This window comes from Aquarana catesbeiana, linkage group LG03 (genome assembly GCF_042186555.1).
Source record: "Aquarana catesbeiana isolate 2022-GZ linkage group LG03, ASM4218655v1, whole genome shotgun sequence".
Taxonomy (NCBI): domain Eukaryota; kingdom Metazoa; phylum Chordata; class Amphibia; order Anura; family Ranidae; genus Aquarana; species Aquarana catesbeiana.
In genome coordinates, this window is record NC_133326.1 from 555,455,438 (window position 1) to 555,468,345 (window position 12,908).

General features: G+C 46.0%; 1 protein-coding gene across 2 annotated transcripts in view; it reads right to left on the minus strand.

The window, feature by feature from the left end:
• LOC141134641 (T-cell immunoglobulin and mucin domain-containing protein 2-like) overlaps nt 1–12,908 on the minus strand; it is a 77,083-nt gene that overhangs the window by 53,357 nt on the left and 10,818 nt on the right. For both annotated transcript variants that reach the window (XM_073624091.1, XM_073624090.1), the window contains exon 2: nt 12,120–12,455. In XM_073624091.1, the coding sequence (XP_073480192.1) occupies nt 12,120–12,455 (336 nt within the window). The remainder of the gene's footprint in view (nt 1–12,119; nt 12,456–12,908) is intronic.

The window sequence follows — 12,908 nt, forward strand, 5'->3', positions numbered from 1 at the left end:
GGCCGAAGTTTGAATAATTTGTCAAATGCTGGGTCATTTCGGGGAGGGCACTGGGTGTTGTCATTATAGTGAAGGAAGCGCAAAATCATAAGGTATCTTGATCTTGGCATTTTTGAAGAGAAGAGTGGCATGTGGTGGACGGGGTTAGTTGACCAATATGAGTACATTTCGTTTTTTTTGTGAGACCAATTGTAAAAGTTAGGCCTAAGAAAATTTTAAATTCTGCTATGGTAAGCTCTCTCCACTCAAAGGGACGGGCATAACTAGAGCCAGGGTTGCTTACGATGTACTGCTGTGCGTAAAGGTTGCACTGGGCCACAATGGATGATAGAAAGTCTTCGGTGAAAATCAAATTAAAAAAATCGAGCATGACAAAATTATCGGTGTTCACCTGGACACCTGGCTGGGCGGTAAAAGGGGGGATATTTGCTGCTCCGGAATTAGGGGGAAGCCACAGGGGGTTTTGAAGGGCATAGGGTAGGCTGGCATGGCCTCTATCCCTTTGGGGCTAAGATGACAACCTACTGGTGCCTGGCCTTTGTTGCAGTGGCTCTTCGCTGGAGGTGGACGGCACTGCGCTGGAGGTGGACGGCACTGCGCTGGAGGTGGACGGCACTGCGCTGGAGGTGGACGGCGCTGCCCTGGAGGTGGACGGCACTGCCCTGGAGGTGGACGGCACTGCTCTCGAGGTGGTAGTAGGCTGCTGCTCCACGCCAGAACGCCTTCTTTTCACGGGCACACGTTCCTCTTCTGATTCTGTATCGGACCCGCTGCTTGTCACGGGTTCATAGGCCGAATCCGTATCGGACAGAGACTCAGAGAGCTCCCCGCTGCTCTCATCGGTCATGCTGAGACGCTGGTAGGCCTCCTCGGCCGTAAATAATTGTTTTGCCATACTGGTAGCTGGTGAGGTTGATGTGGCGCAAATGAGCACTGATGGGCACAGGTGGCACTGGTGTGGCTCTGGCTGCACTGGTGTGGCTCTGGCTGCACTGGTGTGGCTCTGGTGGGCACAGAGGTGGCTCTGGTGGGCACAGAGGTGGCTCTGGTGGGCACAGGTGGCTCTGATGGGCACAGGTGGCTCTGATGGGCACAGGTGGCACTGGTGTGGCTCTGGCTGCACTGGTGTGGCTCTGGCTGCACTGGTGTTGCTCTGGCTGCACTGGTGTGGCTCTGGTGGGCACAGAGGTGGCTCTGGTGGCACTGGTGGGCACAGGTGGCACTGGTGGGCACAGGCGGCACTGGTGGGCACAGGCGGCACTGATGTGGCACTGGCGACACTGATGTGGCACTGGCGGCACTGATGTGGCACAGGCGGCACTGATGGGCACTGGCGGCACTGATGGGCACAGGTGGCACTGATGGGCACAGGTGGCACTGATGGGCACAGGTGGCACTGGTTGGGCACAGGTGGCACTGGTGTGCACTGTAGTGGCACTGGTGTGGCTCTGGTTGCACTGGTGTGCACCGTAGTGGCACAGAGGTGGCACTGGTGGGCTCAGGCAGCACTAGTGGGCACAGGCGGCACTGGTGGGCACAGGCGGCACTGGTGGGCACAGGCGGCACTGGTGGGCACTGGTGACACTGATGTGGTACTGCAGTGGCGCAGATGAGCACAGGTGGCACTGATGGGCACAGGTGGCACTGATGGGCACAGGTGGCACTGATGGGCACTGGTGTGGCACTGGTGGGGCACTGGTGGGCACTGGTGTGCACTGGTGTGGCTCTGGTGGCACAGAGGTGGCACAGAGGTGGCACAGAGGGTACAGATGGCACAGATGTGGCACAGGTGGCACAGATGTGGCACAGATGGCACTTGTGGCACAGATGACACTGTTGGGGCACTGTTGGGGCACTGCTGTGGCACTGCTGGGCACTGGTAATAAAAAAAAACTCACTGTTCGGCACTGTGAAGCTCTCCTCTCCTCTCAAGCTGCATCGGTGTGAGGAGAGGAGAGCGATGAACTTGTGCTGACCCTGCAGCACAGCCTTTGTTGACATTTGTGATCGCTCCGTCATTGGACGGAGAGATCACATGGTAAAGGGCCGCTGTCATTGGCCCTTTACCGCGATCCGTGTTGCGCCGGGTCCCGTGGACCTGGCGAACACGGATGTTCCCGTGTGCGCGCCCGGGGGGGCGCGCGGGACCGTTTCTCCGGGAGGACGTCATAGTACGTCCTCCCAGAGTTATCCAACCGCCCTGCAGCCGTCATTCGGCTATGGGCCGGTTGGTAAGTGGTTAAAGGAGATGCAGTCTATTTTAGGTCTGTTAGCATTTGCTACAAGAATTATGCCGGTGGGGAAAATTTTTTCCAGAAGACTTTATATTTCAATCTCTGGTTTGAAATCACCATTTTCCCATATCCGGTTATCTCATGATATGAAAGAAGACCTAATAGTTTGGCTGCAGTTCCTTTATCACTTCAATGGTAGAGCTATGTGGCAGGAGGAATTCATTTTAGATAAAAATTTCTTGCTATTTACGGATGCCGCAGGATCTGTTGGTTTTGCTGCTATTTGGCGGAACCATTGGTGTGCGGGACATTGGAATCCAACTTGGTAAATAAAAGGATATTTAAAAAACATATTTCTATTGGAATTATTTCCCATTATTGTAGCCATCGAAATTTGGGGATCTTTTTTCAGAAATAAGAGGATTTTGATAAGAACAGATAATAAAGGAGTTATGTATGCCATCAACTGCTTAACATCAAAATCTCCTCCAGTCATCATTCTTTTAAGGCATATGATTTTTAAATGTTTAAGCCTTAACATTTGGATGAAAGCTGTTCACGTACCAGGTAAGGACAATGTTTTGGCAGATGCATTATCTCGCCTACAGATGGATCGTTTCTTCCAGTTATTCCCGGAGGCGGACCGAGTGGGACTGTCATGTCCACCCAATTTATGGGACCTGGTTTGAGGCCCATATCTGATTACATCATTAATTCAGTAGCACCTTCAACTTGGGCTGGGTATCAATCGGCCTGGTTTCTTTATTTAAAATTTTTAAATTTGATTCATGAACCGATGGGTTCTTTTTCCGAAAGTTTAATATTACAATTTCTTAGTTTCCTATTTGCCCAACATTACTCTTGGTCTTATGTGCAAAAGACCTTATCTGGTATTTCTTTTTTCTTGAAAGTTAATAATATGCCATCATGCATGCAATATTTTTTGGTTAAGCAGGCTTTAAAAGGTTATAAGAGAGACAATTTTAGGAGTGATTCACGCAAACCGATTACCCCGAAAGTCTTGAGCGAACTTTGCTCAGTTACGGGAAAAGTTTGTTTTTCAGCATTTGAATCAAAGTTATTTCAAGCTGTTTTTTCAATCATATTTTTTGCCGCGCTTAGAGTGTCTGAGCTGGTCTCTATACAAACTTCAGATATTCTTATTTTTAAAAATTCACTTAGGATATTGATCAATAAATCGAAAACGGACCAATTGGGCAGGGGTTCTTGGATACAGTTAGAGAATTGCGTGAGTTGGCACATTTGTCCAGTTTACTTAGTTAACCAATATGCTTTGGTTAGGCCTGCAGGTGGTAAAAAAAAAAAATTTCATACATGAATCGGGTTTACCCCTTACTAAATATCAGTTCATAGGTGTTTTAAAGAAATGTTTAAAAGTTTTGAATTTAGATCAGGATCAGCTCACGTCTCCTTCATTTAGGATTGGAGCTGCTACTGAAGCTGCAAGATTAGGACTAGATGTTAACTCAATAAAAAAGCTTGGTAGATGGAAATCGGATAGATATTTGTTATATATTCGCCCTAACAAAAAATTGTTGATTCATTTCAGGTAAAATCTGCATTGTTTGGATTTTTGGACATTCATTCATCTACTGGGCACAGCGCAGAGCGCAGAACAGAATTTATAGTGTTAATCTAGGATTGGATTTAAATAAATTTAGGGTTTTTTGGAGTGTAAAAATAGGTATGTTATGGTCTGATTTAAATTTAGTGATGTCGCAACTTCTTCTTCATTTTCCCCCACCAGATGTTTTAATCATACATCTTGGGGGAAATGATATTGGCAAAAGAAAAACGTTGGATATTATATTTCAAATTAGGGACGACTTGCAAACAATTCAATTAACTTTTCCCAACACTAGGGTAATTTTTTCGGAGATTGTGCAAAGATGGGAGTAGCTTTCTCCTCCCTCTGGGCGCCCCTTTAAAAAAATCAGAAAAAGGATTAATAGGGCAGTGTCAAAACTCCTGTCAAACCTAGGCATTTTATCTTTTAGGCACACGGAACTGGAGGGTGGTATCAAAAGTCTTTATAGGTCAGACAGAGTGCATTTATCTGAAATAGGTTTGGACATTGTTAACGCAGACTTGAGCACCTGTGTGGAGATGGCCGCGGGTTGGGGTTTTGTGGTCAGGTGTTCTTAGGTCCACCTGCCTTTTGGGATTTGTGTTTTGCAGCCTGAGCCGTAGTGGCTAGGTTAGCTTAAAGCTTATTTATGATATTTGAAAGTATGAGTTAATTTATTTACAAGAAACGTTTGAAACCAATAATAAACAACCGCGGCCTTTTTTATCCAAAGCTTGTCTGCTGGTTTTTATTTACTTATTAATTAAGTGTTAGACAATATTTCCCGCCTGCTGTCCCATGACAGGAAAAGGGGGAAGGCAGTTTCTTGCCACCCCTTTTCCTCATGGGAGAGCGGCGGGAATGGCAGTTTCAAGTTCCCCCTGGGAGCCTGCTGCTCTCAGGGGAAACACAGGTGGCTCACATGGCTCAGAGAGGGGTACAGGTGACCTCTCATGAGTCATAGGTAAAAGCCCGGGAAAATCTGGTTTGAACTGGATGGAGTTAGGCTAGTTAGGGAATAAAAAGGGGTTCCGTAGCTAGCGGGCTCATTCGCCTCAGAAGAGGAGCTGTGGTGTTCTCTCCCCCCCCTTTTTATTATTTTATTGTCGCGGCTGTTGTTATGTGGTAGGGTCACCTTTGTTTAAAAAAAAAAAAAAAAAACATTTAAACAAAGGGGGACGAGTATTGATATGTTTCTTGTTGAATAAAGTTTTTAGTTTATTAAAAGTTGGGATTTGTGTTTTGCAGCCTGAGCCGTAGTGGCTAGGTTAGCTTAAAGCTTATTTATGATATTTGAAAGTATGAGTTAATTTTATTTACAAGAAACGTCCAAGAAGCAGGCAAAAAACGTGGTCAAACAGTCCAGGGTCAGTTCCAGAGCAGGCAGAGGTAGGTACAAATCAGCGTTAGGCATAAGCTTGGTCGTATAACAGGCCAGGGTCAGTTCCGGAGAAGGCAGAGGTATGTTTATCGTTAGGCAGAAGCTTGGTTGTATAACAGGCCAGGGTCAGTTCCGGAGAAGGCAGAGGTAGGTACAGTTTTAGTGTTAGGCAGAAGCTTGGTCGTATAACAGGCCAGGGTCGATTCCGGAGAAGGCTGAGGTAAATCAGGTTCAGTGCAGTGGCATAAGGGGTGTGGAGGAAAATTACAGGAAATGAGAATTACGTTTACCATACTTCCCTAATATTGTAGAGAAGTATGGTAACGGCGGAAACATTCACTTATACAGAGGCCTGGTTGGGAAGGACAATCGGGACAATAATACGTGGTGTCTCTTCTAATTCCTCTTCTGGAGCACACCCGGCATTTTTTCTGACGTCTGTGGCCTGTTTCACGGGGGGGGATTTTGTCAGGAAAGTGGCGTTCGTGGAGTCTGCTCACGGAATCAGAGCGAATATTTTCTGGTGGGCTTTCAGGGTACAAAAGGGAGGAGATTACTTGTTCCTGGTATTGCAGATAGGATACGGGGGTCTCAGTAGATTCTTGGTAAATTACGTAAGTGTTGTACATGGCCAAACTGAAAAAATAAATGGACACTTTTTTATACCAGTGACGGGATTTTCTTGTGGGAAGGTAGGGTTCAATCATCTGATCGTTGAAGTCCACTCCCCCCATAAATAAATTGTAATCATAAATACAAGCAGGTTTCTGGATTGGGCCGTTTCTTCTTGGGACTTCCACGTAGGTGTCATTGTGGATTGTCGTCAGCATGTGGACGTTTCGTCTGTCCCTCCACTTGACAGCCAATAGCTCCTGGTTCCGCAAAGCCACCGTATCCCCTCGGCGTAGCCTTTCATTGACCAATTTTTGCGGGAAGCCTTTTCTATTGGTTCTTACAGTACCACATGCTGGGGTGTCCCTCCGGTGAAGATTGCGGAAGAGGGGCAAGCTAGTATAAAAATTATCCACATAAAGGTGGTACCCCTTTCCAAGCAGTGGATAAACAAGCTCCCAGACAACTTTGCCGCTGGTTCCAATATATTCTGGACATTCAGGGGGATGCAGTTGGGTGTCCTTGCCTTCGTACACCAGGAAGGCGTAAATGTACCCCGTGGCTCGGTCGCAAAGTTTATACATTTTAACCCCATATCGGGCCCTTTTGCTGGGGATAAACTGTTTGATGCCAAGCCTGCCTGTAAATTTTACAAGGGACTCATCAACAGAAATATTCTGGTCGGGGGTATATAGCTGGGGACATTTTTCTGAGAAATAATTTAGGAGTGGCCGAAGTTTGAATAATTTGTCAAATGCTGGGTCATTTCGGGGAGGGCACTGGGTGTTGTCATTATAGTGAAGGAAGCGCAAAATCATAAGGTATCTTGATCTTGGCATTTTTGAAGAGAAGAGTGGCATGTGGTGGACGGGGTTAGTTGACCAATATGAGTACATTTCGTTTTTTTTTGTGAGACCCATTGTAAAAGTTAGGCCTAAGAAAATTTTAAATTCTGCTATGGTAAGCTCTCTCCACTCAAAGGGACGGGCATAACTAGAGCCAGGGTTGCTTACGATGTACTGCTGTGCGTAAAGGTTGCACTGGGCCACAATGGATGATAGAAAGTCTTCGGTGAAAATCAAATTAAAAAAATCGAGCATGACAAAATTATCGGTGTTCACCTGGACACCTGGCTGGGCGGTAAAAGGGGGGATATTTGCTGCTCCGGAATTAGGGGGAAGCCACAGGGGGTTTTGAAGGGCATAGGGTAGGCTGGCATGGCCTCTATCCCTTTGGGGCTGAGATGACACCCTACTGGTGCCTGGCCTTTGTTGCAGTGGCTCTTCGCTGGAGGTGGACGGCACTGCGCTGGAGGTGGACGGCGCTGCCCTGGAGGTGGACGGCGCTGCCCTGGAGGTGGACGGCATTGCCCTGGAGGTGGACGGCACTGCTCTCGAGGTGGTAGTAGGCTGCTGCTCCACGCCAGAACGCCTTCTTTTCACGGGCACACGTTCCTCTTCTGATTCTGTATCGGACCCGCTGCTTGTCACGGGTTCATAGGCCGAATCCGAATCGGACAGAGACTCCGAGAGCTCCCCGCTGCTCTCATCGGTCATGCTGAGACGCTGGTAGGCCTCCTCGGTCGTAAATAATTGTTTTGCCATACTGGTAGCTGGTGAGGTTGATGTGGCGCAAATGAGCACTGATGGGCTCTGGCTGCACTGGTGTGGCTCTGGCTGCACTGGTGTGGCTCTGGCTGCACTGGTGTGGCTCTGGTGGGCACAGAGGTGGCTCTGGTGGGCACAGAGGTGGCTCTGGTGGGCACAGGTGGCTCTGATGGGCACAGGTGGCTCTGATGGGCACAGGTGGCACTGGTGTGGCTCTGGCTGCACTGGTGTTGCTCTGGCTGCACTGGTGTGGCTCTGGTGGGCACAGAGGTGGCTCTGGTGGCACTGGTGGGCACAGGTGGCACTGGTGGGCACAGGCGGCACTGATGTGGCACTGGCGGCACTGATGTGGCACAGGCGGCACTGATGTGGCACAGGCGGCACTGATGGGCACAGGTGGCACTGATGGGCACAGGTGGCACTGATGGGCACAGGTGGCACTGGTTGGGCACAGGTGGCACTGGTGTGCACTGTAGTGGCACTGGTGTGGCTCTGGTTGCACTGGTGTGCACCGTAGTGGCACAGAGGTGGCACTGGTGGGCTCAGGCGGCACTAGTGGGCACAGGCGGCACTGGTGGGCACAGGCAGCACTGGTGGGCACAGGCGGCACTGGTGGGCACTGGTGACACTGATGTGGTACTGCAGTGGCGCAGATGAGCACAGGTGGCACTGATGGGCACAGGTGGCACTGATGGGCACTGGTGTGGCACTGGTGGGGCACTGGTGGGCACTGGTGTGCACTGGTGTGGCTCTGGTGGCACAGAGGTGGCACAGAGGTGGCACAGAGGGTACAGATGGCACAGATGTGGCACAGGTGGCACAGATGTGGCACAGATGGCACTTGTGGCACAGATGACACTGTTGTGGCACTGTTGGGGCACTGCTGTGGCACTGCTGGGCACTGGTAATAAAAAAAAACTCACTGTTCGGCACTGTGAAGCTCTCCTCTCCTCTCAAGCTGCATCGGTGTGAGGAGAGGAGAGCGATGAACTTGTGCTGACCCTGCAGCACAGCCTTTGTTGACATTTGTGATCGCTCCGTCATTGGACGGAGAGATCACATGGTAAAGGGCCGCTGTCATTGGCCCTTTACCGCGATCCGTGTTGCGCCGGGTCCCGTGGACCCGGCGAACACGGATGTTCCCGTGTGCGCGCGGGACCGTTTCTCCGGGAGGACGTCATAGTACGTCCTCCCAGAGTTATCCAACCGCCCTGCAGCCGTCATTCGGCTATGGGCCGGTTGGTAAGTGGTTAAAGGAGATGCAGTCTATTTTAGGTCTGTTAGCATTTGCTACAAGAATTATGCCGGTGGGGAAAATTTTTTCCAGAAGACTTTATATTTCAATCTCTGGTTTGAAATCACCATTTTCCCATATCCGGTTATCTCATGATATGAAAGAAGACCTAATAGTTTGGCTGCAGTTCCTTTATCACTTCAATGGTAGAGCTATGTGGCAGGAGGAATTCATTTTGGATAAAAATTTCTTGCTATTTACGGATGCCGCAGGATCTGTTGGTTTTGCTGCTATTTGGCGGAACCATTGGTGCGCGGGACATTGGAATCCAACTTGGTAAATAAAAGGATATTTAAAAAACATATTTCTATTGGAATTATTTCCCATTATTGTAGCCATCGAAATTTGGGGATCTTTTTTCAGAAATAAGAGGATTTTGATAAGAACAGATAATAAAGGAGTTATGTATGCCATCAACTGCTTAACATCAAAATCTCCTCCAGTCATCATTCTTTTAAGGCATATGATTTTTAAATGTTTAAGCCTTAACATTTGGATGAAAGCTGTTCACGTACCAGGTAAGGACAATGTTTTGGCAGATGCATTATCTCGCCTACAGATGGATCGTTTCTTCCAGTTATTCCCGGAGGCGGACCGAGTGGGACTGTCATGTCCACCCAATTTATGGGACCTGGTTTGAGGCCCATATCTGATTACATCATTAATTCAGTAGCACCTTCAACTTGGGCTGGGTATCAATCGGCCTGGTTTCTTTATTTAAAATTTTTAAATTTGATTCATGAACCGATGGGTTCTTTTTCCGAAAGTTTAATATTACAATTTCTTAGTTTCCTATTTGCCCAACATTACTCTTGGTCTTATGTGCAAAAGACCTTATCTGGTATTTCTTTTTTCTTGAAAGTTAATAATATGCCATCATGCATGCAATATTTTTTGGTTAAGCAGGCTTTAAAAGGTTATAAGAGAGACAATTTTAGGAGTGATTCACGCAAACCGATTACCCCGAAAGTCTTGAGCGAACTTTGCTCAGTTACGGGAAAAGTTTGTTTTTCAGCATTTGAATCAAAGTTATTTCAAGCTGTTTTTTCAATCATATTTTTTGCCGCGCTTAGAGTGTCTGAGCTGGTCTCTATACAAACTTCAGATATTCTTATTTTTAAAAATTCACTTAGGATATTGATCAATAAATCGAAAACGGACCAATTGGGCAGGGGTTCTTGGATACAGTTAGAGAATTGCGTGAGTTGGCACATTTGTCCAGTTTACTTAGTTAACCAATATGCTTTGGTTAGGCCTGCAGGTGGTAAAAAAAAAAATTTCATACATGAATCGGGTTTACCCCTTACTAAATATCAGTTCATAGGTGTTTTAAAGAAATGTTTAAAAGTTTTGAATTTAGATCAGGATCAGCTCACGTCTCCTTCATTTAGGATTGGAGCTGCTACTGAAGCTGCAAGATTAGGACTAGATGTTAACTCAATAAAAAAGCTTGGTAGATGGAAATCGGATAGATATTTGTTATATATTCGCCCTAACAAAAAATTGTTGATTCATTTCAGGTAAAATCTGCATTGTTTGGATTTTTGGACATTCATTCATCTACTGGGCACAGCGCAGAGCGCAGAACAGAATTTATAGTGTTAATCTAGGATTGGATTTAAATAAATTTAGGGTTTTTTGGAGTGTAAAAAGAGGTATGTTATGGTCTGATTTAAATTTAGTGATGTCGCAACTTCTTCTTCATTTTCCCCCACCAGATGTTTTAATCATACATCTTGGGGGAAATGATATTGGCAAAAGAAAAACGTTGGATATTATATTTCAAATTAGGGACGACTTGCAAACAATTCAATTAACTTTTCCCAACACTAGGGTAATTTTTTCGGAGATTGTGCAAAGATGGGAGTAGCTTTCTCCTCCCTCTGGGCGCCCCTTTAAAAAAATCAGAAAAAGGATTAATAGGGCAGTGTCAAAACTCCTGTCAAACCTAGGCATTTTATCTTTTAGGCACACGGAACTGGAGGGTGGTATCAAAAGTCTTTATAGGTCAGACAGAGTGCATTTATCTGAAATAGGTTTGGACATTGTTAACGCAGACTTGAGCACCTGTGTGGAGATGGCCGCGGGTTGGGGTTTTGTGGTCAGGTGTTCTTAGGTCCACCTGCCTTTTGGGATTTGTGTTTTGCAGCCTGAGCCGTAGTGGCTAGGTTAGCTTAAAGCTTATTTATGATATTTGAAAGTATGAGTTAATTTATTTACAAGAAACGTTTGAAACCAATAATAAACAACCGCGGCCTTTTTTATCCAAAGCTTGTCTGCTGGTTTTTATTTACTTATTAATTAAGTGTTAGACAATATTTCCCGCCTGCTGTCCCATGACAGGAAAAGGGGGAAGGCAGTTTCTTGCCACCCCTTTTCCTCATGGGAGAGTGGCGGGAATGGCAGTTTCAAGTTCCCCCTGGGAGCCTGCTGCTCTCAGGGGAAACACAGGTGGCTCACATGGCTCAGAGAGGGGTACAGGTGACCTCTCATGAGTCATAGGTAAAAGCCCGGGAAAATCTGGTTTGAACTGGATGGAGTTAGGCTAGTTAGGGAATAAAAAGGGGTTCCGTAGCTAGCGGGCTCATTCGCCTCAGAAGAGGAGCTGTGGTGTTCTCTCCCCCCCCCTTTTTATTATTTTATTGTCGCGGCTGTTGTTATGTGGTAGGGTCACCTTTGTTTAAAAAAAAAAAAACATTTAAACAAAGGGGGACGAGTATTGATATGTTTCTTGTTGAATAAAGTTTTTATTTTATTAAAAGTTGGGATTTGTGTTTTGCAGCCTGAGCCGTAGTGGCTAGGTTAGCTTAAAGCTTATTTATGATATTTGAAAGTATGAGTTAATTTTATTTACAAGAAACGTTTGAAACCAATAATAAACAACCGCGGCCTTTTTTATCCAAAGCTTGTCTGCTGGTTGTTATTTACTTATTAATTAAGTGTTAGACAATATTTCCCGCCTGCTGTCCCATGAGAAAACTACAATCTTCCACTGTGGCAGTAGTACTTTACTTTTTTTGTGAAAAATATTTGCATTTATTTTTTTTCACAAAGAGGAACTTAGCCTTTAAAATTGCATATAAAGGTATGGATTTTATCATATAGTTACATTGGTCCAGCTTGGATCAATATCAGTATTCATATGTCATAACTGTGGGAGCCGTTAAGGATGCAGAGAATCACTTCCACTACTACAGTGATTGGTCTTACAGATCCCATGCCAAGTGGCTATCCTGCCACATTGTTAACAAAGGGAGTCAATTGCGCTGCGCAGAGCCATTCACAGAACACCTTGTATCTTTTTCCATGAATGCAAGGCATTTTGTTAATGGACGAGGTGAAGATTGTGACATTACCACCCTGCCTTTATAGTTTCTCTTTTAAACATGAAGTCAGGGCTCACCCTCTTGTATCTCCAAATCTATGTTACTCTTCAGGTCGTTGAACCATCCTGGGATTTCCACACGGCAGCAGTACGTTCCAGCGTCCTCCATGGTCACACCAGAGATGGTCAGTGACACGTCTCCCTTCTCTATGTCACCCATCAGCTGGTATTTATCTGCTTTCCTCCAGGTTTCTTTGTCTCCAGTCTTGAAGATCAAATTGTTACAGGAAAAGCTTGGACAGGACCCCCTGCCCCAGCACACAGAATATTGGTATTGATGAACTGTGTAAGAGCATGGTATGGTCACGGTATCCTCTGCTGATGTAAAAACAAGAACGCATAACCATAATAAACCTGTAGAGACAGAGAAGAGACCTCTAGTCAGAATACATAGGAAGCAGAAGAAAACCATTATGATATCAAAATTAATGTGAGCTTGCACTATATTTTAAAGCTTTGACGTACAAGTGCTGCCTAAGAGCAAACACCTGAAGATTTATTTATTTATTACAGGTATGTATACTATATAGCGCCAACATCAGTCCCCTCCTTCATGTTATTTACAATCTAAGGTTCCTATCTGATACACATACATACATGAACATACATACCAGGGCCCTTTTAGACAGGAGAAAGCTAACCTGCCAGCATGTTATAAAAGCTAATTTCATTCTTAAGACCATGTTACATATTACACCCATATTTAGGTGCCACGAGGACCCCTCAATATCGCTACAATCAGCGCGCTCTCTCTCTCCCTCAGTAAAACCTCAGATCTCAAACCATACAATCCCGTAATTGACCAGT